The 27,241-nt window shown below is 38.7% G+C and overlaps 8 protein-coding genes across 13 annotated transcripts in view; 3 read left to right on the top strand and 5 right to left on the bottom strand.

Moving 5' to 3' along the window:
- Positions 1 to 1,110: 1,110 nt before the first annotated feature.
- On the bottom strand, positions 1,111 to 2,980 carry LOC104807739 (very-long-chain 3-oxoacyl-CoA reductase 1-like). The gene is made up of 3 exons (XM_010533136.2): positions 2,109 to 2,980; positions 1,950 to 2,019; positions 1,111 to 1,578 (listed from the first exon to the last, which is right to left on the bottom strand). The coding sequence occupies exons 1-3, from the start codon at positions 2,747 to 2,749 to the stop codon at positions 1,324 to 1,326; spliced, it is 966 nt and encodes a 321-aa protein (XP_010531438.1). The 5' UTR covers positions 2,750 to 2,980; the 3' UTR covers positions 1,111 to 1,323.
- Positions 2,981 to 3,308: 328 nt separating this feature from the next.
- LOC104807719 (BAHD acyltransferase At5g47980-like) lies at positions 3,309 to 4,820 on the bottom strand. Its single transcript, XM_010533113.1, has one exon. It carries the CDS (start codon positions 4,792 to 4,794, stop codon positions 3,481 to 3,483), a length of 1,314 nt encoding a protein of 437 aa, XP_010531415.1. The 5' UTR covers positions 4,795 to 4,820; the 3' UTR covers positions 3,309 to 3,480.
- Positions 4,821 to 6,809: 1,989 nt separating this feature from the next.
- On the bottom strand, positions 6,810 to 9,756 carry LOC104807730 (serine/threonine protein phosphatase 2A 57 kDa regulatory subunit B' theta isoform-like). Its single transcript, XM_010533125.2, has 2 exons — positions 7,945 to 9,756; positions 6,810 to 7,555 (listed from the first exon to the last, which is right to left on the bottom strand). Exons 1-2 carry the CDS (start codon positions 9,145 to 9,147, stop codon positions 7,196 to 7,198), a joined length of 1,563 nt encoding a protein of 520 aa, XP_010531427.1. The 5' UTR covers positions 9,148 to 9,756; the 3' UTR covers positions 6,810 to 7,195.
- A 373-nt stretch (positions 9,757 to 10,129) lies between these two features.
- LOC104807694 lies at positions 10,130 to 12,263 on the bottom strand. Of its 4 annotated transcripts, none has more exons than XM_010533077.2 (2): positions 12,052 to 12,263; positions 10,130 to 11,270 (listed from the first exon to the last, which is right to left on the bottom strand). In XM_010533077.2, exons 1-2 carry the CDS (start codon positions 12,176 to 12,178, stop codon positions 10,288 to 10,290), a joined length of 1,110 nt encoding a protein of 369 aa, XP_010531379.1. In that variant the 5' UTR covers positions 12,179 to 12,263; the 3' UTR covers positions 10,130 to 10,287. The 4 variants fall into 4 exon arrangements, with proteins under 4 accessions (XP_010531379.1, XP_010531387.1, XP_010531396.1 ...); XM_010533085.1 differs by having other exon boundaries at positions 10,130 to 11,254; positions 12,063 to 12,263; XM_010533094.1 differs by having other exon boundaries at positions 10,130 to 11,254; positions 12,052 to 12,184.
- Positions 12,264 to 14,342: 2,079 nt separating this feature from the next.
- On the top strand, positions 14,343 to 17,675 carry LOC104807683 (lysine histidine transporter 2). The gene is made up of 7 exons (XM_010533067.1): positions 14,343 to 14,696; positions 15,093 to 15,476; positions 15,557 to 15,950; positions 16,187 to 16,292; positions 16,378 to 16,469; positions 17,193 to 17,261; positions 17,352 to 17,675. Exons 1-7 carry the CDS (start codon positions 14,515 to 14,517, stop codon positions 17,448 to 17,450), a joined length of 1,326 nt encoding a protein of 441 aa, XP_010531369.1. The 5' UTR covers positions 14,343 to 14,514; the 3' UTR covers positions 17,451 to 17,675.
- Positions 17,676 to 18,098: 423 nt separating this feature from the next.
- Positions 18,099 to 21,271, bottom strand: LOC104807673 (3-oxoacyl-[acyl-carrier-protein] reductase 4). Its single transcript, XM_010533058.1, has 11 exons — positions 20,952 to 21,271; positions 20,496 to 20,638; positions 20,135 to 20,188; positions 19,643 to 19,723; positions 19,519 to 19,564; positions 19,353 to 19,447; positions 19,241 to 19,273; positions 18,868 to 19,002; positions 18,686 to 18,779; positions 18,511 to 18,593; positions 18,099 to 18,349 (listed from the first exon to the last, which is right to left on the bottom strand). Exons 1-11 carry the CDS (start codon positions 21,112 to 21,114, stop codon positions 18,317 to 18,319), a joined length of 960 nt encoding a protein of 319 aa, XP_010531360.1. The 5' UTR covers positions 21,115 to 21,271; the 3' UTR covers positions 18,099 to 18,316.
- Positions 21,272 to 23,593: 2,322 nt separating this feature from the next.
- LOC104807658 (uncharacterized membrane protein YuiD-like) lies at positions 23,594 to 25,630 on the top strand. Of its 2 annotated transcripts, none has more exons than XM_010533047.1 (5): positions 23,594 to 23,966; positions 24,433 to 24,583; positions 24,710 to 24,760; positions 25,103 to 25,195; positions 25,337 to 25,630. In XM_010533047.1, the coding sequence occupies exons 1-5, from the start codon at positions 23,842 to 23,844 to the stop codon at positions 25,409 to 25,411; spliced, it is 495 nt and encodes a 164-aa protein (XP_010531349.1). In that variant the 5' UTR covers positions 23,594 to 23,841; the 3' UTR covers positions 25,412 to 25,630. The 2 variants fall into 2 exon arrangements, with proteins under 2 accessions (XP_010531349.1, XP_010531343.1); XM_010533041.1 differs by having other exon boundaries at positions 23,598 to 23,966; positions 24,427 to 24,583.
- An 858-nt stretch (positions 25,631 to 26,488) lies between these two features.
- LOC104807651 overlaps positions 26,489 to 27,241 on the top strand; it is a 2,217-nt gene continuing 1,464 nt past the window's right edge. The window contains exon 1 of one of the 2 annotated variants that reach the window (XM_019202453.1): positions 26,489 to 27,241. In XM_019202453.1, coding sequence (XP_019057998.1) covers positions 26,898 to 27,241 — 344 coding nt within the window. In that variant the 5' untranslated portion in view covers positions 26,489 to 26,897. The other variant, XM_010533028.2, reaches the window with a different exon arrangement.

Below are 27,241 nucleotides of genomic sequence, written 5' to 3'. Positions count from 1 at the left end.
AGTCTCCGAGTTGTGGCGGCAGCAAATATTGCGGAGGGGAAGCTATTGTGATTCGTGAGGGAGATGAAACGGCAGCGTTTTGGTGTTTTGGGCTCACTCGTTTTGGATTGATCTGGGCCGTTCGTTTGGCAAGGTTGTGGAAAAAAAATATAAAAACAACATCAAAATTCAAAATGCTGAACCAGTGAATTGCAATTGCGAAATGAAAATGATAATCGACCAAATAATATATAATGTGGTTAATCCCACAAAAAACCCTAAACTTTTTAAAATATTCTATATAAAACATTCAACTTACAATCTCTCACAAAAAAATCCTTAATTTGGTAAAAACTTCCACAAAAATTACAATTTTACAATTTTCTTCCGTATAAAACTTTTAATTTTTTTTACCAAAAATTTTGCTGATGTGGCACGACGGATTGTTGATATGGCGCTGACTGAGTTGACACGTCAACGCCACACCATCATTTTAAAATTTTAAATATAAATTTCTAATTTTTTGTCAAATATATATACATATATATTTGTATATATATTAAGTTTGTAATTTAAAATTTTAAATATACAAATATTTTAATCAAATATATAAATTTACATATATAAATTCATATATATATATATTTGTGTATATATATTTTTATTAAATATTTTAATTTTTAAAATGATGACGTGACGTTGACGTATCAGCTCAGTCAGCGTCATGTCAACAATATATCGTGTCACGTCAGCAAAATTTTTGGTCAAACAAGTCAAAAATTTTACATGGAAGAAAATTGTAAATTTATAATTTTGGTAGAAATTTTTATCAAATTAAGGATTTTTTGTGGGATATTGCAAGTTCAGGGTTTTATATGAAATATTTAACAAGTTTGGATTTTTTTTGTGGGATTAGTCCTATGTAATGGTATTTAATTCGAATATGGTATAAAAATTAAATTATTATGATTTCATTAAAATTAAAAAACCGAACTAAATAAAACAATATCTAAAACAATTGAAAGTAATGTGAAAAATAAGTATTTTTATTCAAAACCGAAAGGAATTGAATATAAAAACCTAATAATTATAATATTTCTAAAACCGAAATAATCAAAACAGAACATAATCAAACCGAATCCAAACCGAAATAATCCCGCATATTAAAAACTAAAAAACATCACAATAAATTGGAAAATATGCCACTAAATAAACAAACAAGAAGCTAATGGCAAAGTAAAGTCGGCTTATGAATTATGATCAAAGATGTTTCAAAGATTAAAAGAGACAACTTTCACAATTGAAAGGAATCATAAATATCTTTTGGCATCTGAAACTGAACAGTCACTGGTTCTTCCTTGCATCTTTGAGTTGCCCCTTCTTACTGATCTGAAGGCATCTCTTCACGTTGAAAGCCTCGAACACAGTCTCGGGCAAGGCCGATATGACTCCGCCCATGAGTGAGTGGGGCCAGTAGGGAGTCACGCGTGGCTCGTACCCTACGAAGCCAAGAGCCGCCTTCGCATATCCCTCGGGGGATGCCACCATGAAAGAAGCTCTTCTGATCGATGTCATCTTCGTCGCAACGTACAATGGAACCTATGTCCATTTACATCGACAAAGATTCAGTTTTGCAAAAACCAGTTGACAAAGGCATTTTCAATGAAGATTCTGAAAACCCACTTTCAGACAAAAATTCTACTCCATTGCCAATGAAGTCGAAGATACTGTTCTTACCATTACCATCGACAAAGTTTCTGAAAACCCACTTTCAGACAAAGTCAAGATAATCCCCAAGAAGACAGGACATTAAGTTGCCTAATGCAAAAGTCTTCCTCTTACTCATCATTCGATCAGATCCTATTCCACTGTCAATGAAGATGCGGTTCTTACCATTGCCATCTACTAGCAAACTTGTCTCAAGATTTACTCCACAAAAAACCAGAAGTCTACTGCAAGAAAAACTGTACCTGGCATTGAACATCAATCCCACTCTTCTTATACTCCACATAGAGAGACTTTGAAAACTGGTCCACGTACCTGCAATTCCGCCATTTAAACGCTCTGAAGCAGTAGTAGTAAATGAAACAAAATCAATACAAACGAATTCACCGGTGAAAATTTCATACGTTTTGGCGCCGGCATAGACGGAGTAGAACGGATATGAAGGAATCAGAGCTGCAGCACCAGAACCCATGTTGATGATTGCGCCTCGCTTCCTCTGAAGCATATTGGGAAGAACAGCATGTGTAACCTTCGTTGTCCCTTCAACGTTGATTTTGATGAGATTTCTTAGCAACTCTTCGTCAACCTCGTGGAAATACCTCGCGTACGGGTACGAAATCCCGGCACTGTTAATCAGAATCCCGATGTCTAAACCCTCGATCGTTTCCTTGATCCGGTTGACACCCTCGTCGAGATCTCCGGCGAAATCCATGACCACGGTCTTGACCTGGGCTTTACTGTACTTGGATAGGATCGAATCTGAGACGTCTCTCAACTTGTCCGGATTCCGACCCACGAGTACGAGATTAAACCCCTTGTGGGCTAACTGAAAGGCGAAAGCTTTACCGATTCCGTCGGTGGGTCCGGTGACGATAGCCCAAGATCCATACTTTCTGAGATTCTTGGCGGGTCGGACGAAGTAGATGTAAACCCATCTGAGGATCGAGAAGATGAACTTGGAGACGGAGATGGAGCCAATAGCGAAGAGCGCGATGACCCAGATTGGCTGAGACTTTAAGGTTTCTGTGAAAGCGCAGAGCTCCATGAGAGGATTCAGAAGATGGGCTCTTTTCTTTTTTTCTCCCACGGATCCAGAAATGTCGGAGGAATTTAGGGTTCTTAAGGAAGAAGAAGAAGAATTGAAAACATGGGAAGAGATGGTGGTGGGTGAAGTAGATGAGCAGAAAACCGCCGGAATTAACTACTGACTCAATTGGTTTTGAATATCAAATCAGTAATTAAAGTTTCTGACTTTCTTTTTTTTTTAATTGAATTTAGCTGCGAATTAAATGATTCTGTGTGATTGTGTGTGTGTGTATATATATTACTAACTGGGAAAAACAAATCATGGAAACAATGTGCAACACGAGATATGCTCTCTAAGTGTCATACTCTTTTCTCTTTTAGCAATGGCAATGATGTAAGCCTTTAAATATCTTTAAAGTCATCATCTTTTACAGAATATAACGAATTTGATTTGAAAATATATTAGATATAATTTTTTAAAATAAATTAATCTTTTCAATGGAATTAAAAAATCAAATCAAAATAAATTTTTAATAAAAATTCGAAACTAAAAAGGCTATGCCTTTTATAAACTCCAGTGGAACCTTCCCAAAAGGCTGTCTTTTATAGCATTCAGACACATAAGAAAGGACATCCATTATTGAACAAACCCCAACACAAATTTCAAAACCAAACCATGTAAATATCTCTGAGTTCACCAAAGGGACTTTATACTTTTTGAGTTTTCTGAGTTTGGTTTCTGTCTTAAGATCAAGACAATGGAGGGGGATTGAGTGAAGCAAACTCAAGAAACTCCGTGTCATGTTCCAAAACCTTCATGTGTTCTTGTGAAAGAGTGATCCATGCTTCTACTCCTTCCCCATCTTTAGCATCTAGCAAAAGCATCAAGTTCTTGAAAATGGAAGTTCCTCTCCCTGTAACCCACACTGGTTTTCCCCATCCAAAATCTGCTTCATAGATTTGTAGCTTACACCAGCTATTGCTCGTGTACAGCTCCAAATCCTTTGTTCTTGAATATAGTTTCACCATCTCTTTCACAAACTCGAGAATGTTCATCGATGATTTGTCCCCTCCGGAGAATCTCTCGTTGCTTGTCGAGCTGAACTGTTCCTTCTTTTTCCTCAACTCACCAACCACTTCCATGATCTCTTCCATTTCACGTCGTTCGTTTTGCAGAATCATGAATGATAAGAGATTCCCGATTGTGTTTTCAGACAGGGAAGAAACCCATCTTCGTAGGTTTACCACTAACTGCAGAACCGATGTTTTCAGTGTTTCAGAACTCGATCTTGAAGCCTTGGTAGCACATCTCCATAAAAGCGCGGTCACAGCTTCAACACGGGTTGGATTCTTGACGAGGGCACTTGCAGTTCTGGTCTTGAGCTCTTTGATCTTGCCAGCATCGAACACAAACCTCTTTGTAACACAGATTGTTTGCTCAAAATCAACTTTACCCATCTCTTTGAAGGGAAGTACATGAGGTGCTGGGAAGTAATCGGATGCAGTGAACTCAGGAATCATGGTAATGCCTAAACCTCGTGTGGAGTCTGCCCATCCTCTGATAAACATCACCAATGAAGTTGCATCAGTGATCTTGTGAGAAGGGCAGACAGTGATGGACAATCCTCCACAACTGAAGAAATTAGCCTGGATAAGGAGCACAGGCCAAGAAACCGGTTTTGAAGAGTGAGCATCATCTGGGATGAGAAGTTCCAGTGATTCGGGAACCGGGTTTTGCAGAAAATCAGAGAGAAGGCAGTCCACTCGAGCTTCTACGAAAACTGCACCTTCGTCATTACAGTCTATGGAACAGCCATTGATTCTTCCGGCAAGAGGGTAGAAGATGGTTAAGGTGTCAGAGAGAGATTTCTTGAGCTTCAAGGATATCTCCTGTGAAGAAACAGGACACTTTTGATGATCTGCAGCATAAAAGAGAAGTGCTCCCGTGTAAAACGCAGAGCTGAGAATATCAGGAAGTGAAAGTTTGAGAGTTTTGAGATGATTAGGAGTTGGAGCAGATGGTTTGACGATTTCTCTGGATAAAGTCTCAACCTTTTTCTCCATTGCCACAAAATCTTTATCAGCACAGGTTACAGTCTGGTGGAATGAGACGACAGTTTAAATACTGTTGCTACCAAGACGGTCGGAGACTGCATCAATGGAGATTCTTAGAGATATCATATTGATTCCTGCATCATAAAAGGACAACCAGATCATTACGTTCATTTAAAGATTCAACATGGGGAAGAGCTCCAGATTCTTGGACAGAACCAGACAAAAGTTGCGCAGACATCTCTTTCAAATGCATGGTCTTGTCATAAAATCTGACATCAACCATTTTGACGTTCTTTATAATGGCAATATTACGTAAACACGGCCCCACTGCTTAATAATGTCTGAATTTCATGTGAAATTTACTTAAAAAAAATTTTGGGTGCCCTTTTGAGGCATAGTTCCAAAGAAACAAAGCAAATTGGATTTCTTCATAAGTTCCTTGCATATTTTGGAGGATTAACCAGAAACATCAAAAGCTACAGAACGGTGCAGTGATCTTCTTTGGCTGCAAATCCATAATTTGCAGATACTAATGTAGTTGAGGGCAAGAACAAAAACAGAGATGATAACATGAAAAAACACGAGAAAAAAAAACTGTTTAGTTCTTGATGCTAGATCGAGATACCTGGGTCTGGAGAAGCAGATTCAAGCAGCTTTCTGTCTTTTACTCAGGCAAATACATGTCTTCTTCTGTCAGAGTCAACCATGCTTCTATACATTTGTTTTTCCCTTGGGTCTATCAGTACTATGACGTCCTTGTCCTTGAACGCTGCTGTTGAATTCTTAAGCCCCCATACCGACTTCCCCCACCCTAAATCTGTCCCGTTACCCGTACAAGGACATTCTACACCAATGGATGCAAGCATAAACTGTCTTGATCGTCGCCACGGAATGCTGGGTTCAAGCTTGTCCCTGCATTTCAGATCGAGTTCTTCCTTCTTCTGCCTTAACTCGCTGACCCAACTCTCCAAAAGATACTTCAGGATCTTCATTTCTTACGGTGAAGCGACTTAGGAGATTTCCAACATTGTTTTCAGATGGGAAGGTTCGAGTTTTCCTTCGTACATCAACAGCTTGTAGCAGCAGTAACCGTCTTTACCGACAATCTCAACCTTCACCTCCATGGCAGGCACTTCTACCTCTACTTGTAAGCTTCTTGCCCTATATGCAAGTGGGACAAAAAGATTAAGAAAAAGGCTCAACTAGTTGGCTCCTTGGTTATGCAGTACCCAACAAGTTGTTCATGTCAGGAAGAAAACCCACAAGACAGAAAAAGAGATCAAACCAACGCAAGGCGAGGGGTTGATAAAGTGATGATGCAGTTCCATGTCTGTTTCTCCTTCGCCAGTTACTGAAAGATAAGACCTCTTAAACCGGTCTGAAAAAAAAGGTAAAAACACCATGAAAAACTCATATAAAGACAAGTTTAATCAAACTCGAACCAATGGTGAGACTCTCAAAGGGTGTATACCTGAGTCCTAGATGTGCCTCCTGATCATATTAAGAAACACCCGTATGTATACACGAAGGAGCTTGTCACATTTCATAATGTCGCCATAGCATGACACGAAACAAATGCATATACCCAAGGCTTAATGACTTATGCTAAGTCAAGAAATCAATCTGTATTTGGTTAATCTGACACAGGATAATCATGTTACATACATGGATAACACAAGATACATGTGAGATACAACTCAGTGATTTTGGAAGGATGCACAGCTAATAATACTTAATACAACTAAAACAGGGGAAGTCAATGGAAAAAACATTCACTAGTTGAGCCAAGAATGGAGAAAAGGGTTCAATGATGCATTTGCTGAGAGAACAGAAAGATAAATCAACTTGACAAAAACGAAAACCTCACACCATCCAAATGCAGTTCACGAAATTGTGTGAGAATCATGAAAGAGGGTACCTTGAAATGGGAGCTAATGGGCAGAGAGACAAATCATGATTCATGAACATACAGTATCCATGCATGTATGCGTATGCATATATGTTACAGAAGCGGAGAGACGATATGACTATGAAACCCTTCTCAAAACGTTATGAATATTCGTATGGCTATGCGCTCTCAGCAACAAAAGCAGCAAGATGATGTAGACATATAATATAATACATACTATCCAATGGAATACATGCAAAGTGACTGAATCACGACAAGACCGAGAAACTGCAGATAATATTTTGACCCTTTGTATGAACTTGCAAACTGACACCAGATTTACCAGCATAATCTCTTCGGCTCATATGCATAATGCAGCATTCACCAATGGTTTGACATGAGCACACATCATATGGATCCTCTTCGAGCACCAAAAATAACGGACTTCATCTCTATGGCAGAAGAGCATTCTCGATCACCAGAAGGAAGGCTAACAGAATGTACAAATTATTCCCTTCGTTGCTAGGTTAAGGAAGATTCGGCAGGAACCAAGCGAGGAATGAGAACTGCTTGACTGCTTGAAATCTTTGTTGCAGCCATCTCCTCGAGGCGCTTCCAGGTAGCTTCCTGTTTTCTCTTGATCTCCTTCGATTTCTCTTCATCTTCATGAAACTTGTGCAAACACTCCTCGAATAGCTCTAGGTCGAGGTCAGAAAAGATCTTGCGGACATTAAGTGTTAAGCTCCGGACTGCCTGATTCCAGTGACTGCTACTGTTTTTCTCCAAGGCCGGGAAGATAATGGGCAGTATTCCTTTATGATTTTGCCTGATCAAGTTCTCGATATGATCGTTATTCCACAGGTACAGAGCCCTTTCAGCCACCTGCAGAAACAGGAAATCAGAAACCCAAAATAGTATAACAAGAACAACAGCAGCACCTTAATCCCAAGTTTATTAGGGGTCAGCCGCATGAATTCTTGCTCTCCATTCATTTTGGTTTTGGGTTAAGTCCTCTGAAATTTGTAAAAACTTGAAATCATTACTAATCATTCGTTCCCATGTTCCTATGTTCTGTACAAATTTTATCAATCCTAGTTTTGTGTGAAATCGTGCGGTATAAAGAATATTTGAATACATGTAAAAGGTCCACACAGATAAACATTGATAAAACAAAGTCATGAGATGTTGGGGAAAAAAGGGCAAACCCATTACTAGCAAGCAATGTTAAAGAATGGAGGCCAAACAGAAGGCAGAAATTGCAAGTTGGCAACCTGAAAGTGGGAGCTGCTCAAGCAGCGAGCAATTTGGCGGAAGAGAGGAACCATACATCTCTGAAATTCCGGAGGCTGAGTTGCTTCTAACACTTCCTCCAGCTCATTAAGGAACATGACTTCCTTGGAACTGTTAGTAATAGGCCAATACTTCAGCAAGCCCCTTATAACTGTGTCTGAAAGCTTGCAGTCTTTCTCCACAAATTGTGTGATACAGTAAGATAACTGCTGGTGATACATGGGCAAGCATTTTGGTTTATGAAGGGGAATCAAGGCCCTGACAAGGAACAACTTGTGCTCTTCCTTGAGCGGAAGAGCAAACCCGTTAATTATGCTTCCCAAAACCTCCAAAAGCTCGGCAATCCCATTATGCTTTTCCGTCTCGAAGATAAACCTAAAGAAAATGTTGTTGACACCTTTTCTGATGAAGGGTCGATGCACCATAAACTTTCCATATACCCGGTGGAGGATTGTTTTGAGATACTCCCTCTCCCTTGGATCCTCAGAATCAAAAAGATCCAACAGTTTCATAACAAAGGAGTGGTCTATGTATCTCTTCGCCAATTTTGCATCTGTCTCAGGAGATGCTACAAATCTTAGAAGGAATTCATAGACAATTTGGAGGTGAGGCCATGCAGGATCCATAGATGGTTCCTCCTCTTCCAAGTCCAAGCCTTCCATGGCCTTGTTCTCACGGGGTTGCGGGCTAAGTGGCCTAAATAGATTGGCCGAAACCATCCTCACGGCTGCTTGCATCACAGTTTCACTAAACTTCCCATTACCCGAAGTTACATAATCCACAAGCTCGAGTAAAGTCTGCCGCTTGATATCCTTTTCCCTCCCATTCTTCGTTGGATCAGTGAAATCAAACACGGCACAACTCAGATTCAGTTTCGTTATGAACAAGTTCTGCTTTTCGGAGCTAGGAACATCCTTGAATCCGGGCAAGGCTTCGAGAGAAGCCAGACCCAGATCACCATTCTGTTTCTGGCTCACAACCTGGCCCTGACCCTGACCATGAACCAGACTTGGACCAGGCAATGACATACCATCCCCATTCACCGGCCTACTTCTCGAAACATCATTGTTTCTCGGGCTTGCGAGCTGGTTAGTAGAAGTAGCCATGGAGGCAGCAGCAAATTCACGATGATCCAAAGCCTTAGACGGCTTCTTCGGAAGCCTATTAAGTATCTTGTTGAACATTTCTCAATGAAACCGCGAGAAAAGAGTTGAGATTTTTCCAAGTAGAAAAAAAAAACAGAACTTTTACGAGTCGAATTGAGTTAGAGTTTGTTCAAGGAAAAACCCACGAAGGATCAGAAAACAAAGCCGAACCCCATGAAGGCCATTTTCACGCAACAGTACAGAAGCTAAGAACAACGACTGGAAAACGAGCTCAAACCCAAAAATCAGGCACGGGAGAAACCCTAGTAGCCATTTCAATAACCGATCCGAACAGATGGTCCCCAGAAATTTCAAAAGCTTCACCAACTGACGCACGAACTAGAGAACTCGATCGAATAGCAGGAATTACCCACTAACAATCCCGCGAAACAGAAGAAGGGGAAAAACCCAGATGGATCGGTAGAGAAGAAGGTGGGAAGAATTGAAGGAAGCGAGAGATTAGGTTAGGGCTCGAGAAGAAGAAAATGAGAAGACTTTCCTCCCTTGTTCTTCACTTTGTTACCAAAGGGCGAACACTCACTCAAGGAGCGATGAAAGTAAACCAAGCGACCCTCGTAAAAGCGGAACACGTAAGAGGGAATTCGATGAACAGTTGGTGTCGGTCCACTGATGGAGTTTTGGTCCAAGTCTCAGATGATATTCTCTGGACCGCCAAATCATATGGAAAAATTGGTATCCACATAACGTATAAAATGTTTGGGAAATGATACCCATCGGTTTTGGAAATTTGTTGTTTTTTAATTTTAAAAATGTTTACATTTACAAAATCCTATTTTTTTTATATCTCTATTTAAAAAAATGAATAAATTTGGAGATCCATGTTTTTTCAAACTAATAAAATGCGACAAAAAAATCCAAACTTTAACAAGTTAAGAGAGTCCCATTAAAAGGTTCGATTTTTTTTAATTGATTTTAAGTATCATTGATATTTCTTTTGTAATTTTGGATCAAACCCTAATCCTATATATATATACACACACTCTACCAACCAACAAAGAGCTGAGAAAGAAACTTTCTTTGATTCAGAATGTAATTGAATTACACAAGTTTTCATAAGTATACAACAAGAATGAATCTTATATAATATCAGTTAAAGAACCCAAAAAAAAAAAAGATGTTGTTTCAATCAATCAAATACCCTTTGATCGAAATCAACATTCACCTGAAAAACTCGACTTGGCCTGCAATTTCCTTACAGACAAGCTTTGCTTCTGCGGCCAAGCGTATGCTCTTACCAATGGCAAGCCCTGTCTGCCTGTGAGTAGATGTCGGCATAAACGATTTCGCCTCTTCCTTCTCTCCTAACAGCAAAGCCTCCCTTGCCGGAACCACGTTCTCCCACCAGAACTCGCGGAGAATCCCGTGGATTAGATCCCAATAGCCTCGATCCCTCGTTACCCGGAACATCGAGCTCCCGTTCGGTGTCCAGCAATACAAATCCACCCATTCCCTGTCCATTATCTCCATCTGACCCTGCACTTGAGGCATGTAATAGAATGGCATGGTTGACCATGGCGAGGCTCTCTCGGGTTTCCCTTTGTTATACGGGCATTTCACTTCTAGAATCCCGAGGCAATCAAGAACGCCATCTGGGGAAGCCCCGAGCCAGCGGAGTTGCTCTTTCGAGTGAATAGCAAATCCCATCGAGTTAACCTCCCGACCCGTGATGTTCTTGTACCTGTCTATAGCGTTTCCTTCGTTCAGAACTCCCCAGTCCATTGCAAACCGTTTGGAGGAATCCAAGATTTGTGATTCCGAGTCATATACTTTCTCGTGCCATAGCTCGTAACGACGGGTTCCTTTCCAGAAGCCGAGAGCTGTACTGAAGGTACTCGTGGTAAGCTTGTCTTTTCGTAAGGCAAACCATTCGTCCGATCTTTGGGGGGTATCGGATGGAGAGAGATTGCTTGAAACGACTAACGACGGAAGAGGAGGAGGATGAACAAAGAGTGAACTGCTCTGTAAAGCAGTGGAAAATGATTGGTCATTTCTCTTGATGAACCTTTTCCTCGATGAAGCCGACCTACTCCCTTTACGACGAACAGAGTGAAACCCGGGAATGCAGCATGTCCCAATAGCTGAAAGAATCATATTGTTGAAAGCTACTTTATTCGGCTTAAAGATCCTACAAAATCCACAGGCTGTGAACAGAAGTTAGATAAAAGTTCCACCGAGGAGGCATGTCGGAGGATATTCAGACAACCTTAGCCCGTATCCATAAATTGAAGCAGAAATTTTCGGACCAAATATACAAAAGTAACTTCCGAGAAACTCCATAACATTGCTCTGCAATCTATATTAACAGAGTTATAACGTTTTTCTCGTTATAGAACTGCTCCATTCCAAACATGATAGTGAACCTAAATCCTCGAAATGGATTGGAAATTAAGGCACAGAAATATGACCAGCTCAAGGGTGCTTTTTCTTCACCCGAAACGGATGAAAGAAAACAGTCTTTAGACTTCAGAAACATCAAACTAGATTGCAACTCCAAAAGGAAAAGATTCAAAACAATTATGCAGAAGCAGAAGGAAACAAACCCCATTCCCTTATGAACAAATGCAAGTTAGCCCAATCACTAAACACAAAGAACCCAAAAGGATGAAGAAGATGCATATAAAACTCCAATCCAAATGCGTGAAATACTAACAGACGATTCATGATCCAACCACCAACCCATATTTTCTACAAACCCACGAATTTTACCCAGCCAAAAAAAAGGTGAAACCTTTACCAAAATCTCTTAAAAACCTAGAATCTAATCAATCCAATGAGACACCCGACGACAACAATAATGATAAAAGTCTCTAAACCCTATTCAAATCCTCATAAATAACCCATAATGCAAAATGGGAACTTAACAAACAAACGAAAATCAGAATATAAAATGCAAATCGACAAAGGGATTCGATGAAATTTTACCCGAACCAGACCTGAAAGACAGAACTCCCATACGAGGAGGCGTTGACGACGAAGCGGCGGCGGCGGAGAAGAAGGCGGGAATAGAAGGCGTGGATTCGGAGGAAGATAACTGAGCTATCTTCAACATAATCAATTCACAGAGCTTCGATAGCAATTTAGGGTTCCGTACGAACCCTGCCAAAGACTTCGTCTTTGTCACAATGGACGAAAGAATGAAGACTGGCTGTCAGCGGATCACTGTTCAAAACGCCGTCGTTTAAGGATCTTACCAACACGAATCTAAAATGTTTTGTAGTAATTTAATTAGCTTTGAATTGGTTGTATAATACCATTTTAAAATTTTAATCACACTCTTTATTTCATAAAAAATCATTCAAAAAATCATTGATTTTTAGTATGATTCACATCAAATGCTAATTCTGCGATTAGATCTCCAACCCTCGTAATCTAAAACGGCTGAATATTATATAAACACTTCATAATTTTCAACAAACGTATTCATGTTTTAATTTGTATATATATCTTATCAAATCCGAGCAATTCTGATTCAACTGTAGTACCGAGTTGTTCACAAAAAATTGTTGAAAATTATGGAAAATTTACGTGATCAGAGGAATATATATATATATATATATATATGTATATAACATTTTTATTTCGGATTTTCATCGAAAAATTACAATATATATATATGTATATATATTGGCTATTTTTTTATAATATTTGTAGCAGAAAGGGGCTCGATCTGTGGTTGAGTGCACTTTGTTAATTGGCTATTGTTTTTAAAATACAATTAACAATAGGTATTTGTTAATTAACAATATATTGGCTATTGTTAATTGTATTGTTTTTAAAATACGGGTATTTATATTAGGTTTTAGCGATCTTAAGGAATTCTTTAATATTTTGAAATATTAATATTACGTATTGAATGTTTTAAATAGGTAATATATTCAAATGAAGAAAAAAAAAGGTAGAAAGTTATTTTGGTCGGTGGATTTAGTTAATTCATTGAGACATCCTCGACATATCTTGCGTGATGAGATCCGAAGATCTTGGATTGGATCTCTATATTTATCCTCCACACGTTTATTGCGTGATCACCTAAAAACAATGTTCGTTCTTACCAGGATTTTTTTTTTTTTTTGTTGTTGTTAAAGTACTTACCAGGAGCTTTGTAATGAGATACTTCATCCATGTCATTGATAAAAGGGGAAAACGAAATTATTATTACCTTTCTACAAATCAAAAACAAAATTTCCCTTTTTAAAAGATTAAAAAATTCACTTAAAATATCATTAAACTTTGCTAATTTTTGTATGCATTTATTACATTTGTTAAAATACATGCAAGTTCCAATCCACTTATACAAAATCTTCGAATTAGTTGGTTAACTTCAGACATTTGGTAACTTTTAGACATGCTTCTTGAATAGATAAAATTATGTAGGTCTTAAATGGTGCGAGTTTTTAAAATTTTTATAACAAAAATTCTCTCTTTATATATATATATATACTAGTCAATCTTTTATTTAAAAATTCGTCAAATTCATAACAAACCCAACTTTTAAAAAAAATATGGATGATTTTATAAAGGAAAGTCAAAAAACATTTATGTGGATTTATCATTTTACAAGCCAAAATTAGGAAACTATTGATTAAGTAAATATTTGCCGTAAAACACTCATTATTAATTAAGGTTATCTACTACAGAAAATCAGTTTTTCCTAAAATAAACAACGAGACATAGACCGGTAATGCATAATGTATTATCGAATACAAGTTCTACGTACGTACAGTGAATTTTTTTACTTTGAATTAAATCCCATTAGTAACTGAATTAATTTGTATTTATTTTTACGAAACTAAACTTAACGAATGTACATTGAATATAATACATTTTTAATAAAAACAATCCGATCAAATATAAATATTTATAAAAAAAAATCAAATAAAGAAATAAAAATATAACGGGAAATTGAATATTTCCGTACTTCCGGTTAGGGTCGGGAAGATAGAGAAAAAAAACTACAATGTCGAAAAAGCCCACGTAGAGACGATGAGAACATGTCTGTTGTAAGGGCAATACGGTAAATTTAGACGTAATATTTAGACATAAACAGCCGTATCCATCTCATGCTACGGGAAAATAGATGGGCGAAACGGAAAGCCGTTAGAATCTCACGCATTTGCTTCAAATTTGGAAACAAGGATTTTTTATTTTTTAAAAATAGAAAAAATATAAGCTGTACACGTTCATGTATCGGAGCAATATATAAAGCACGGTCTCAACGACGCCATTGTAGCGCCTCCTTCACCGCAGTTTGACAGTTTCTCGTGGTGAGGTTCTGTAAATTCTCCGCAGAATCTCTTTGCCCCTCACAGTCTGCTTGTCTCTGCTGGTGATCGGAGATCGCAAAAGTGACCGGAGAAGAAGAAGTATAAGAAGAGGACGAAGAAGAAGATGAGGCACAGTGAGCTGTCTGAGAGCGAAGCCGCCGCCGCGAAGCAGAAGAACATCGATGATTGGTTGCCGATCACGTCCTCCAGGGACGCCAAATGGTGGTACTCGGCGTTTCATAATGTCACGGCCATGGTCGGCGCCGGTGTCCTCAGCTTGCCTTACGCCATGTCCAACCTCGGATGGTTCTCTCTCTCTCTCTCTGGTTTTTCAATGTTCCGTGATTTGGATCAGATTTTGTTCGTGCCGGAGATCGTTTACGTAATTGCTATGTGTGGATCTCGTGTTTGATCCGTAATTCTCTCTTCTCACAGTACAGTTTCGATTAAAATCTGGGAAAAATTGGTATTTCGATCGACTCCAGATTTGAATTTTTCTGAATTTTGATTTCGATCACACCAACTCGTCCTGGTATTAGCCGTTTCATTTCGTTTCGCCGTACACAAACAAATAACGTTTTCACTGGTTGTGATGTTTTTTCGTTCTTCGGATTGAGAGATGAATTTGAAAGTCCCTATATGTAAGAATTTATGATCCAGCGATGAATTTGGACTAAAAATTGCATTTGTTCCATGACACAGGGGACCCGGAGTGACAATTATGATCATGTCGTGGGTGATCACGCTGTACACCCTGTGGCAGATGGTGGAGATGCACGAGATGGTTCCTGGGAAGAGATTTGACAGGTACCATGAACTCGGACAACATGCTTTCGGCGAGAAGCTCGGCCTCTGGATCGTCGTGCCTCAACAGCTCGTCGTGGAAGTCGGTGTCGACATCGTTTACATGGTCACGGGAGGGAAATCCTTGAAGAAAGTCCATGATCTCCTCTGCAAGGATTGCAAAGACATCAGATTAACATTCTGGATCATGATCTTTGCTTCCATCCACTTCGTTCTGGCTCACCTCCCCAATTTCAACTCCATCTCCGGTGTCTCGCTCGCTGCCGCGGTTATGTCCTTGACGTAAGCCTTCTTACAACATCACATCAGAGATTTAACATTTGAATGTTCATCTGTCATGACCTTGGTCTGCTTTTTTTCAGATACTCCACTGTCGCGTGGACGGCATCAGTGCACAAGGGGGTCCAGCCAGATGTTGATTACAGTTACAGAGCTTCGACCGAGACAGGAAAAGTGTTCAATTTCTTGAATGCTCTGGGGGATGTGGCCTTTGCTTATGCAGGACACAACGTTGTGTTGGAGATTCAGGCAACCATCCCTTCAACTCCGGAGACGCCGTCGAAGATTCCCATGTGGAGAGGAGTCGTCGTCGCTTACATCGTCGTCGCCATCTGCTACTTGCCTGTTGCGTTTATCGGATATTGGATGTTCGGAAATGCCGTCGATGACAACATCCTCATCACCTTGGAGAAGCCCACTTGGCTTATTGCTGCCGCTAACTTGTTCGTCGTCATCCATGTCATTGGAAGCTATCAGGTATACCATCGTTTCATTGATCATTCAGCAGCATTATTGTCTTTAGGAGTGAGTGTTAAAACCCGATACCCGCGGGTTTGTGCGTATCCATCTCAATCATGGGTACTCGAACCGCAGATACCCAGTCCAGCAAAATGTGGACGAGATGTTTCGATCATAAAACCCGTGGAACAAGACCCAAGGCCGGATATCCAAAAATTCGTTTGTTCATTCACATGATTGATTATTACTTGCAGATTTACGCGATGCCGGTCTTTGACATGTTGGAGACATTCTTGGTAAAGAAAATGGGATTCAACCCTTCATTCAAACTCAGATTTATCACCCGCACTCTATACGTTGGTAAGTTTAATTTCTCATATAGATACGAACAGTTCTTTCCTCCACATCCGACTGATCTTGGTTCCCATTCCGACCGACCACGCAGCTTTCACAATGTTCATCGGCATCTGCATCCCCTTCTTTGGCGGACTCCTCGGCTTCTTCGGTGGATTCGCCTTCGCTCCTACAACATATTACGTAAGTGTCCCTTCTTTATTTCGTTATATTACGTGAACCTCCCCCCCCGGAGGATATTCAGACAACCTTAGCCCGTATCCATAAATTGAAGCAGAAATTTTCGGACCAAATATACAAAAGTAACTTCCGAGAAACTCCATAACATTGCTCTGCAATCTATATTAACAGAGTTATAACGTTTTTCTCGTTATAGAACTGCTCCATTCCAAACATGATAGTGAACCTAAATCCTCGAAATGGATTGGAAATTAAGGCACAGAAATATGACCAGCTCAAGGGTGCTTTTTCTTCACCCGAAACGGATGAAAGAAAACAGTCTTTAGACTTCAGAAACATCAAACTAGATTGCAACTCCAAAAGGAAAAGATTCAAAACAATTATGCAGAAGCAGAAGGAAACAAACCCCATTCCCTTATGAACAAATGCAAGTTAGCCCAATCACTAAACACAAAGAACCCAAAAGGATGAAGAAGATGCATATAAAACTCCAATCCAAATGCGTGAAATACTAACAGACGATTCATGATCCAACCACCAACCCATATTTTCTACAAACCCACGAATTTTACCCAGCCAAAAAAAAGGTGAAACCTTTACCAAAATCTCTTAAAAACCTAGAATCTAATCAATCCAATGAGACACCCGACGACAACAATAATGATAAAAGTCTCTAAACCCTATTCAAATCCTCATAAATAACCCATAATGCAAAATGGGAAGCAGCTTCCATGCATCATGTGGCTCGCTATCAAGAAACCCAAGAGATTCGGTCTGTCTTGGACCGTTAACTGGGTATGTTCTTCCATACCATATACTTGCTTCACTATATATATATATATATAATTATATTAATGTTGAGGGCAAACAATATGATTTCTGCAGTTCTGCATAATAGTGGGAGTTCTATTGACGATCATATCTCCAATCGGTGGACTGAGAACAATCATCGTCTCTGCCAAGAACTATACATTCTTCTCGTAAAAAAAAAAAAGAAAAGAAATCGTTGGTCGCATATGGGAGAATGGGTGGAAAATAAATGTGTCACTGTTGAATGTCGATTTGTTTTCTATGTTGATGGTGGGGTGGGCGTCTTTTATTATTAATGTTATTATTATTACGCTCTGTCTGTCGGTTGATGAGTTTTAATGAGCTGATTACTTCTTGTCTGAACTCGCATAATATTTAATTATCATTCTCCTTCTCATCTCCATATCTCTCGTGGCCTTTGTCAGTTGTATTGTATGATATCAAATAAACCCCTCCTCCCAAAACAGACAGTATATGTCCAAAGAGTCGAGTCACGTGAGGCTAACCAACCAACCGAAATCTGGGGTGGGGTTTGAGTTGTACATTGGCAGACAGTAAATGTCCAAAATTGCAACGGCTCAACACGACCCCCGTGTCCGAATGGCACATGAAATGAAAGATTTTGCCAAAAGAGAAGCCCCGAGGATTCATTCGTGCGCCTCTTTTTACAACTCTCTCTCTCTCTCCCTCTCCTGCTACCATCATCTCATTTCAAAACTCTCTTCATACATTAAGCCATTTGCTCTATTTAAGCTCTCTCTTGGTACCGAATTTCATCCTTAATACTTTTGTAACGCAATTCAATGTAGCAAAGCTCTAAAGTTTGACCAAACAACTAATAATAGTAATAAATCATCAAAATGGTAGTGTGTCAAAACCCAAGAGCACCAAATATCCGATTCAGACAGAGACCTCTTTAATAAATTCAAAACCAACAAAAAAAAAGAACCCTCCACTCGTCTAACAAACACACACACATGTATGTGTATGTAATGCCTAAACTTGAAACTTGCTGCTAAGGATGTAAGCCAAAAAAAGGCTTACATGGAAATTCCACCGTCAATGGTGAACACCTGTAAAACCCAAAACCAACACTAATTATTATCCAAATCAGACAAAACAACAGAGAGAGAGAGACCAATGGAACTATTACTTGCAGCAGAGAGTCAGTCTAAAACCAGCAAAATCTTATTTAAAAGAAACAAGAAAGGAAGACAAGAGACAGTGGAGAGACCTGTCCTGTAATGTAGCCGGCTGCGGGATTGAGGGCCAAGAATTCTACAAGTCCAGCTACATCTTCTGGTCGTCCGTACCTCCCTGGACGCATCCGAATGTTTTTTATTACATAATATTCCAACCAGAAATAATGAATGAACTCATTGCACTTAGTAGGAGAATTATCCATTTACCTAACGGGATAGTCTGCAAGATTTTCTTCTCCATTTCTTCTCCAAGCTGAGCAGTCATGTCCGATGCAATGAATCCAGGAGCCACCACATTCACCTACACAACACCATCTCTTTCACAAACACAGGAGACAGAAGAAAAGAGTAACAGAAAATGGTGGGGAAAATGTTGGAAAAAAATGTACGTTTATGTTCCGGCTTGCATACTCCTTGGCAACGGTTTTGGTGAGACCGATGACTCCGGCCTTTGCAGCTGCGTAGTTTGCTTGGCCAATGTTACCAATGAGGCCGACCACGGATGATATGTTAACGATTCTTCCCTGCAATATCAGAATGCAGAGAATCGCACCACGTAAAGAAGAAAGTGCTTGAATGGATACCACTTTAATTCCCATATATACGGTTCTTAAAATTATCGCATGGGAATAACACCTCGCCGTATCAACAAGGACGGATTTAGGACAGATTTAGTTTACGTTGTTGACTTTTGATATGTTAAGATGTTTGATGACACATGGATGATTCTGAATGCATGTAGAAGGTTGAAGATAGTTATACCTTTTTCTTCTTCATCATGATCTTTGTTGCTGCCTACAAAAGCATAAATGAATGAATTTCAGTCTTCTGAGAATCGGTCGAAGTTTCTGTATTACATCGAAGGAATACAGACCTGAGTACATAGAAATACTCCAGTGAGATTCAAATCAATCACTTCCTGCCATTGAGATTTCTTCATTCGCATCATCAAGGTATCCCGAGTAATTCCTGAAAATATGCTGCTACATCAGGAAGGTTCCAGTTAAAATCCACAATACAGCAGGCGAGGAGTTAGTTACCCGCATTGTTAACCAAGACATCAATGGTTCCCCATGCATCAATAGCCTGCAGAAAACAAACCAATAAGCTGGTGTGATAGAGAAACAGAGGGAAATAATATAGTGTACAAATTGATCACTCAACAGTTTTCATCATTGATTCCACGTCATTCTCTTTTGACACATCACCGCCAAATGTAAGAGCCTGGCCACCATATGCTTCAATCTACAGGGTCGTAAGGAATTGATGTTAGAGCAGACACAAGGAAAAGAGGAGCTGGATTTGAGAAGCATCTGCCAAGAATAAACAGAATCTTAAAAGTCCAAGTAACACATTTGCCTCAAATTTCTATTATACTCTCATCGCTTGTTTTTGAAGCTGAGTACTAGTTCAAGTGTGACATTTCTTCTTGTATTGATAACAAGATCTTTCTGACATGCATAGAACATATACACCATTTGTTAGCCTCAAGCGAAAAAGACAAGCCGGAAACTATATAAAAACTCTGAAACAAAAACACAAGAACGCAAAATCTAAAATTTATATCAATTTTATGGGGAAACTGATGAGAAATCCCATAAACTTAGTGCAGCAACTTTCAAAGAGAATCAAATTCTAACACAGGGCATCATTCACCTCTTTAGAGACTTCTTCAGCCTCCTTTGATGACCTAGCATAATTTACCAAGACCTGCAACGGTAAAATGATGTTTATTTCTGGATCAGAAGTAATAAATAATCAATAGAGAATGTAGCTCAAAGTTTGTTTGCTTTCTTTCCCCTTGGTAGAACTGGAACACAACAGCAGAGGGCCAAGCAAAACATGAACAAGATGCAGAATTGCTTAAAGAGACAATACAGCGAACAAGATTCAAAATTTTTCTGACCCAATTTATATCTAAACCTAAATCGTTCATACGCATGCTTGAACATTATACTGATCATAACTAACAACTATGAAAAACACAAGATGCAAACTAAATGGAAGTAATACTAACCTTACAGCCGGCTTTCCCTAAGGACAGAGCAATTGCTTTACCAATCCCTCTAGAGGCTCCAGTCACAACCACCACTGGAGATTCCGCCTTTTGAACAGCTCCAGGTGTTGATTGCTCAGCAGTGGCAACCTGAGCTTTCACTACTGTGTTCCATAAGAAGATTATGGTCGTGTTAGTTCCATCTCTACAATATTCAGGAAAACTTGAAACATAATATCCAAAGAGGCAAGATTGTACATAAACAACAATTGATCGTCTCGGAACCACGAAGAACTCATTAAACGGATTTCATGTTTTTGTCGGAACCACAAAAGAACGCAACTAAACCCAAACTATCCAAAGAGGCAAAAGCGGTTCCAAATGAAACCCACGAAACGAGGCTACATCGAAGGGAACAGCGACAGTGCGAACTGGCCATGCCTAAACACCAAACGCCAATCAGAGAGAGATGATTACCGGAGGAAGCATACGATCGTCTCGATCCACATCGCAGTCCTCCTCCGGGACGAGCCAAGGACTGAAGCGGAGCCCATTGCCGCACCTGACAGATCTCCCGGTCGGCGAGCTTACCGGCCGACTTGAGTGCGACGATGCTGGACCCTGCGACGGTGGATGCCATAGAACCGAATGCTCCGGCGAGTTTGTCGATCGGCGGCGAAAATGGAAGAAGAGGAATCAGTGAATACGAGAGGGAAATATATTCACATAAAAAAGCGTCCTTTTCATTTATAAGGAAAGCGATACAAACGAAGTGCTCTGATCCGTTGGTGCGGAGAAGCTGAGGGGAAATACGGGGATTAGTCAGTTAATGTAAGAGGGTCCGATTTCTCATTTATTACGGTAATGCCACCAATGCCGAGGTGTGGCAAGATTGTAATATCGAGGACGTGGTGAGGCCTTTTCCGCGAAGATAATAGTTGATGGTAGATAAATTCTGAAATTAGGCCACTAACAAGCTGACCCACCGCAACTAAAACATGATCAATAATTTTTTTTAATTAAAATTCAAATATAAAAATATGATTCTGATTATAAGTGTTTTTATGTGAAAAAAGCCTATCATATGGATTAGAGAATATAAATGACTTTGGAGAAGGTTTTTGTTTGAAGATAATATATCCAAAAGTAAAACAATAATATATAATCCATACACTAATAAACGTGGAATTTTTTAATAGTATATATATATATATAATTGTTTTTAATCAAAGAGAAATGTATATTTCATTCACAAATAAATATTTCTGATATTTTATAAAATCATAAAACCAAAGGTCTTGCAAAAAAAACCGATATGGTGGGCCCAAAATCAAAGGGCTGGATTGGATCAGTATATGGGCCACTGGTCCACTATTATGTATCAACCCATGACTCTGTAATTACGTAGATATTCTTAATATTTTATTTACGTAATTTAAAAAAAGGAATAAATTAGCAATATCGGTGGAGAGAGAGAGAGCTCTGCTCTTTTTTTTTTTTTTTTTTTTTTGACAAAGAGAGCTCTGCTCTTGCTGCAGTTAAAGGAGCAAATGCTAGCAACCAGCATCAACCCTCATGCATACAACGGGAAAGTTCTCCCCTTTTCTCACATTTTCTCGGAAAACAGAGGATTTCTCGAGAAAATCCGCAGGGCCTGCATCCGTCTGAACCTCGCCTCTGGAAATTCTTGGTTTTGATGATTTTCTCCCGAGCTCTAGGAGCTACGAAATTGGCTGAAAAATCGTGTGTGTATATATATATGATTTAATTGTTTTTATCACGAAAATATTTGTTTAGAAATAATTCGATTTTTTTTAAATTTTTTTTTTGGATTCGAATACAAATAAATATTATTTGTACCTATTCAACTGGATTTGAAATGTAGCGAGAAAAACATCTCTCTCTCTCTAAAACAAAGTTTGGAACCATATAAACATTAAAGGAAGTTATTAATTCGTAATTTGTTGGGAAAATAATATTTTTCTACACGAATTTAGCAAAATGTGATATTTTTCTATATAAATTTTTAATTTGACAAATATCTACACCAAATTATCAAATTTTCCAAATCGATACACGAATTATCCAATTTAAGTGCAATTAATTATACCATCTGAAATTGTCCGTTAATGACCGACGTGGAAGACCATGTGGCGCCTGACGTGGCAAACCACGTGAAATTTTTTTGCCATATCAGCACGAATTTAAAAAAACGAAAAAAATAAATAAAAAATAAAAAATAAAAAAAATATATATATATATATATACATACATATATATATTCATATCTACATACAAATACAAATATAAACATATATACTCCTATATATAAATATATCTATATATACATACAAAATTAAAAATAAACACATATATATACATACATCTATACAAATATATATACATATACGTACATACAAATATATTTATATATGTGTATATATATATAAATATATTTGTATGTATGTATATATATATGTGTCTATTTTTAATTTTGTATATATATATATAGATATATTTATATATAAGAGTATATACGTTTATATTTGTATTTGTACGTAGATATAAATATATAAATATATATATATATGTATTTTTTATTTTATTTTATTTTATTTTTTCACTTTTTTTGAAAATTTGTGCTGACGTGACAAAAGTTTTCCACGTAGTCTGTCATGTCAGGCGCCACGAGGTCTTCCACATCAGCTATTAACGGATAATTTCGGATTGTATAGTTAATTGTATTTAAATTGGATAATTCGTATATCGATTTGAAAAATTTAATAATTTGATGTAGGTATTTGTCAAATTAAAAATTTGGGTAGAAAAATATCACATTTTACTAAATTTAGCAAAATGTGTAGAAAAATTATCATTTTCTCTAATTTGTTAGAACCAAGACAGATTTCTTAAATAATGTTATTTCATTGAATTTGAAAAAATAAAAATGTATTTAAAGGGATTTTATTGAACAAAAAACCATTCTACCCCCGGCCTATAATCTCTTTAAAAAAAGGTAATTTAAAAAGGGATTTAGTCCTGATTATATTTATATGTTTCAAAAAATAATTACAATTAAATAACTCGATGCGTAGGATTATAGAGTTTTTAATGAATAGAGAGAGAAAGGCCAAAAAAATACCAACAAAGGAAAGAGGAAGAAGAAGAATAAGAAGTTGAAAGGTCGACGCCATTGGAGACAACCAGAAGAGGGACAACAAAAAAACAGAGAAAGCAGAAAGAACTCACAAATCCAAAACTTGACCTAATGGATTCTCGTTCTCTCTGTGTCGTCTTCTTGGGCTTCGTCTAGAGGAGAGAGAGAGATCGCCGGATCTAAAATCGGAGGAGATCGGTCGGGTCGGACATGGAGGAATCGGCGACTTCATCTTCATCGTTGACCCCTTCATTTTCCATTTTTACGAATTACCCTCTGATTTCCGCCGTCGCAGCTTTCGCCATCGCTCAATCCATCAAATTCTTCACCTCCTGGTACGTCAAAATCCACCCCCACGCATGTATATTGTACGTATATGCGAAAGAGAGTGTTTGAGCGATCTGTGCTCGTCTTCTTAGGTACCTTGATCGGAATCACATTGTGCGTTTTGTCGTATGTGATTCTGCAATTCCGCTTTGTTTCTGATTCTGACTTTTGAGGATGATCCTTGTTTGCCATGTTCATGATTTTCTCTTCCGAACTATTATGTATCAACCCATGACTCTGTAATTACGTAGATATTCTTAATATTTTATTTACGTAATTTAAAAAAAGGAATAAATTAGCAATATCGGTGGAGAGAGAGAGAGCTCTGCTCTTTTTTTTTTTTTTTTTTTTTTGACAAAGAGAGCTCTGCTCTTGCTGCAGTTAAAGGAGCAAATGCTAGCAACCAGCATCAACCCTCATGCATACAACGGGAAAGCCATTACATGGTTTGTAGATTGATTGCGTCAGGTACAGGGAAAGAAGATGGGATCTGAAGCTGCTTGTCGGATCCGGTGGAATGCCTTCTGCGCATTCAGCAACAGTTACAGCTCTTGCAGTAGCCATTGGTTTACAAAATGGCTTTGGAGGATCACATTTCGCTTTAGCATTCATTATGGCATCCATTGTATGTAGATGAAACCCTTCTCCTCGTTTCCCATTGGTACTTTGCTTTCTAGTTTCAATGCGTGAAGAACAGTTGGGAAGATGAAGAAATTGGTAAAAAGAACTGAGAGTGATTTGGGCATGGCAGGTGATGTATGATGCAACTGGAGTAAGATTGCACGCAGGTCGCCAAGCCGAGGTCGAGTCTTTCTTCCTCGTTCATATTCTAATCAGGACTACCCATTTTGGGTTTTGTTCGGTTATCCTGAATCGAAATGAGTAGAAATGAAAAATTCATACGGCCGACCCCAAATAAACTTGGGTTTAAATGATGTTGATGTTGATGATATTTGGATTCAGATATTTCGGTTTTAAATACCATTCATTTTTCAAAGAAATTTTCGGTTTTTCGATTATTCGTTTATTAACCAAATTGGTCACCCCTACGTCTAACTTGTGTCTCCCGGCTTTCGCTTTTCCACAAATACTAGAAAAGATCGCAATTGAAGTTGATAAGGTATGGCTTCATTTCGATTTCCAGGTTCTGAATCAGATAGTATACCAACTTCCGGCGGAACATCCCTTGGCCGAGAGAAGACCGCTGCACGAACTTCTCGGCCATACCCCTCCACAGGTATATATGTAATATGGTAAAATGGATCAACGTTAATTATTGTGACCAATCCATGGCAAAGGAAGAGATTGATTGCCGGATTCCATCTTTATCTGGATGAATGTTTCGGTTCTTGAGTTCGTCTCGGTTTCGCTTCGTCAGGTCATAGCCGGTGGAATGCTTGGAACCGCGACAACGGTTATCGGATACTTAGTCGTCAGGTTTGCTTCTGGATAACGGACACTTTCTGGTTCGTCGCGTGATGGGAGACCTACACGAAACAGAACTGCCGTTACTTTGATAAAACAGTCAAGATAAGCAAATTATGTCTGGAAATTAGGGGTTTTTCCTTCACCCTTTTATATGGTTGTTTTGGTTTCGGTTCGAGTTCACTTCGTTGTATTTTCAAATTAAAAGATTATATCACTGCAAAAAATTAATACATTTTAATATATATTTTTGCCGTAAAACCCATTATAACTTCATGATTGAGCCATAATAGGTGCATATTTGCAGAAATGTCCGACCAAAAGTTATAGCGACCGGCCCACTTGCGCATATTTTTGGCCATAACTTACAATAAAGTGTCAAAAATAAAATATACACATAAAAAAAACTATATATAGTCGGAAGGTACATATAATTAAATAGGGTGGTATTATTATAATATCTGTAACTAAGCAGAATATAATTAGGAATTTTATTACACCTAAAATAAGGGTAAGACCAAAACGCGGTCCACAAAGCCAGGTGGCGTGTCAGTGGACACCACGTGACAGGGTCACATGAACCCGACCCGATCCGACCCGACCCCAAGCAGATCTCAGCCGTACACGTTTCATCTTATATAAATTTACCGTTACAAGTACAACTGTATTTTAAAAATACCGCTCTCGGGAACCGTGTTGAATGGCCTTTTAACTCTTTTGCGGACTCTTTTATCTGTCTGGAGATTCCTTCTTGTTTTTGTAACACAATATTTTTTTTATACAAAAAAACATGTTTGCTCTTATTATATTTGTTGGTCTGCCGCATTTCCCCACGTATACAATGATAATATTTGTTGATAATTCGAAAGTTTATCAGAATTTTGAAATAAAAATCAATTTTTTTATAGTACTTGACGCATCAAAATAATTCAAAACCAGTAGAACGTCTAAAGTTTTGATTTTTTTTTAATCAAAAGCTCGATTTCTTTCCTTATCACCACCCAGATCTGAAATTATCAATTTCATATGCAACTTCCTTTTTTTTTGGAATCGGTTGGTCTATTTTAATGCCATTCCCATAAATACACAACACAGAGAAGGGTTAGTGAGGTTTCATTACAAGTGATCATTCTGTTTTTGCAACAACCCTTCTGGCATTTATGTGTCTGCTGAATCTCCCTTCGTCGTCTTCTTCTCTCCCAATCCCAAGTGGCTCTTTGAGAGTGACCATTCTTTGAATTGTTTCTCCAGATTTTATTTTTCTCATCATCTTTATGTCCTTTCTCCTTCAATCTCTCCTTTGTTAGTTCCTTTCACTTATCCTTCTGTTTAGTTAATCTCTCTCTCTCTCTCTCTCTCTCTCTCTCCTTTTCCGGGTAGAATGTGAAGTTGTCTCCTTTGGTCTGTTTCCCTGGTCGAGTGCATGTGCAGCGTGAAGTCAAACCATTAGAAAACCGAGAAACGCAGAGCTGTTGAACTGATATCGGATTTCAGATTCCGGGTTTTGTCGGAAAATGAGATTTGGGTCGGAGGATAAGGCGATACGCTACGGATTAGGACCGTCGACGCCGGAGATTTCCAACGGTAATGGAGCAATCAGCTTAGAGTTCCGTAAAATCGGTTCGAACCGGACGCCGAACCACCACCGGTCGGCGATTGGAAAGCCGACGCCGTCGAAGTGGGACGATGCCCAGAAATGGCTCTCCGGTGTCGGATTGACCCACAAAAGTCATTGCTCCAAAAATAGCGCCAAACCCAGAAACTCAAACGCCGATGACCGGAGACTCATCGCATCTGCCTCACAGAGAGAGCGAGAAGAAGCCGACGAAAATGGAGCTTATGGGCCAATGGGAAGAGC

Source organism: Tarenaya hassleriana, unplaced genomic scaffold, assembly GCF_000463585.1.
Source record: "Tarenaya hassleriana unplaced genomic scaffold, ASM46358v1 Cleome1, whole genome shotgun sequence".
Lineage (NCBI taxonomy): Eukaryota > Viridiplantae > Streptophyta > Magnoliopsida > Brassicales > Cleomaceae > Tarenaya > Tarenaya hassleriana.
Note: the sequence above shows the minus strand (reverse complement) of the source record. Positions and strands in the feature narration are given on the sequence as shown.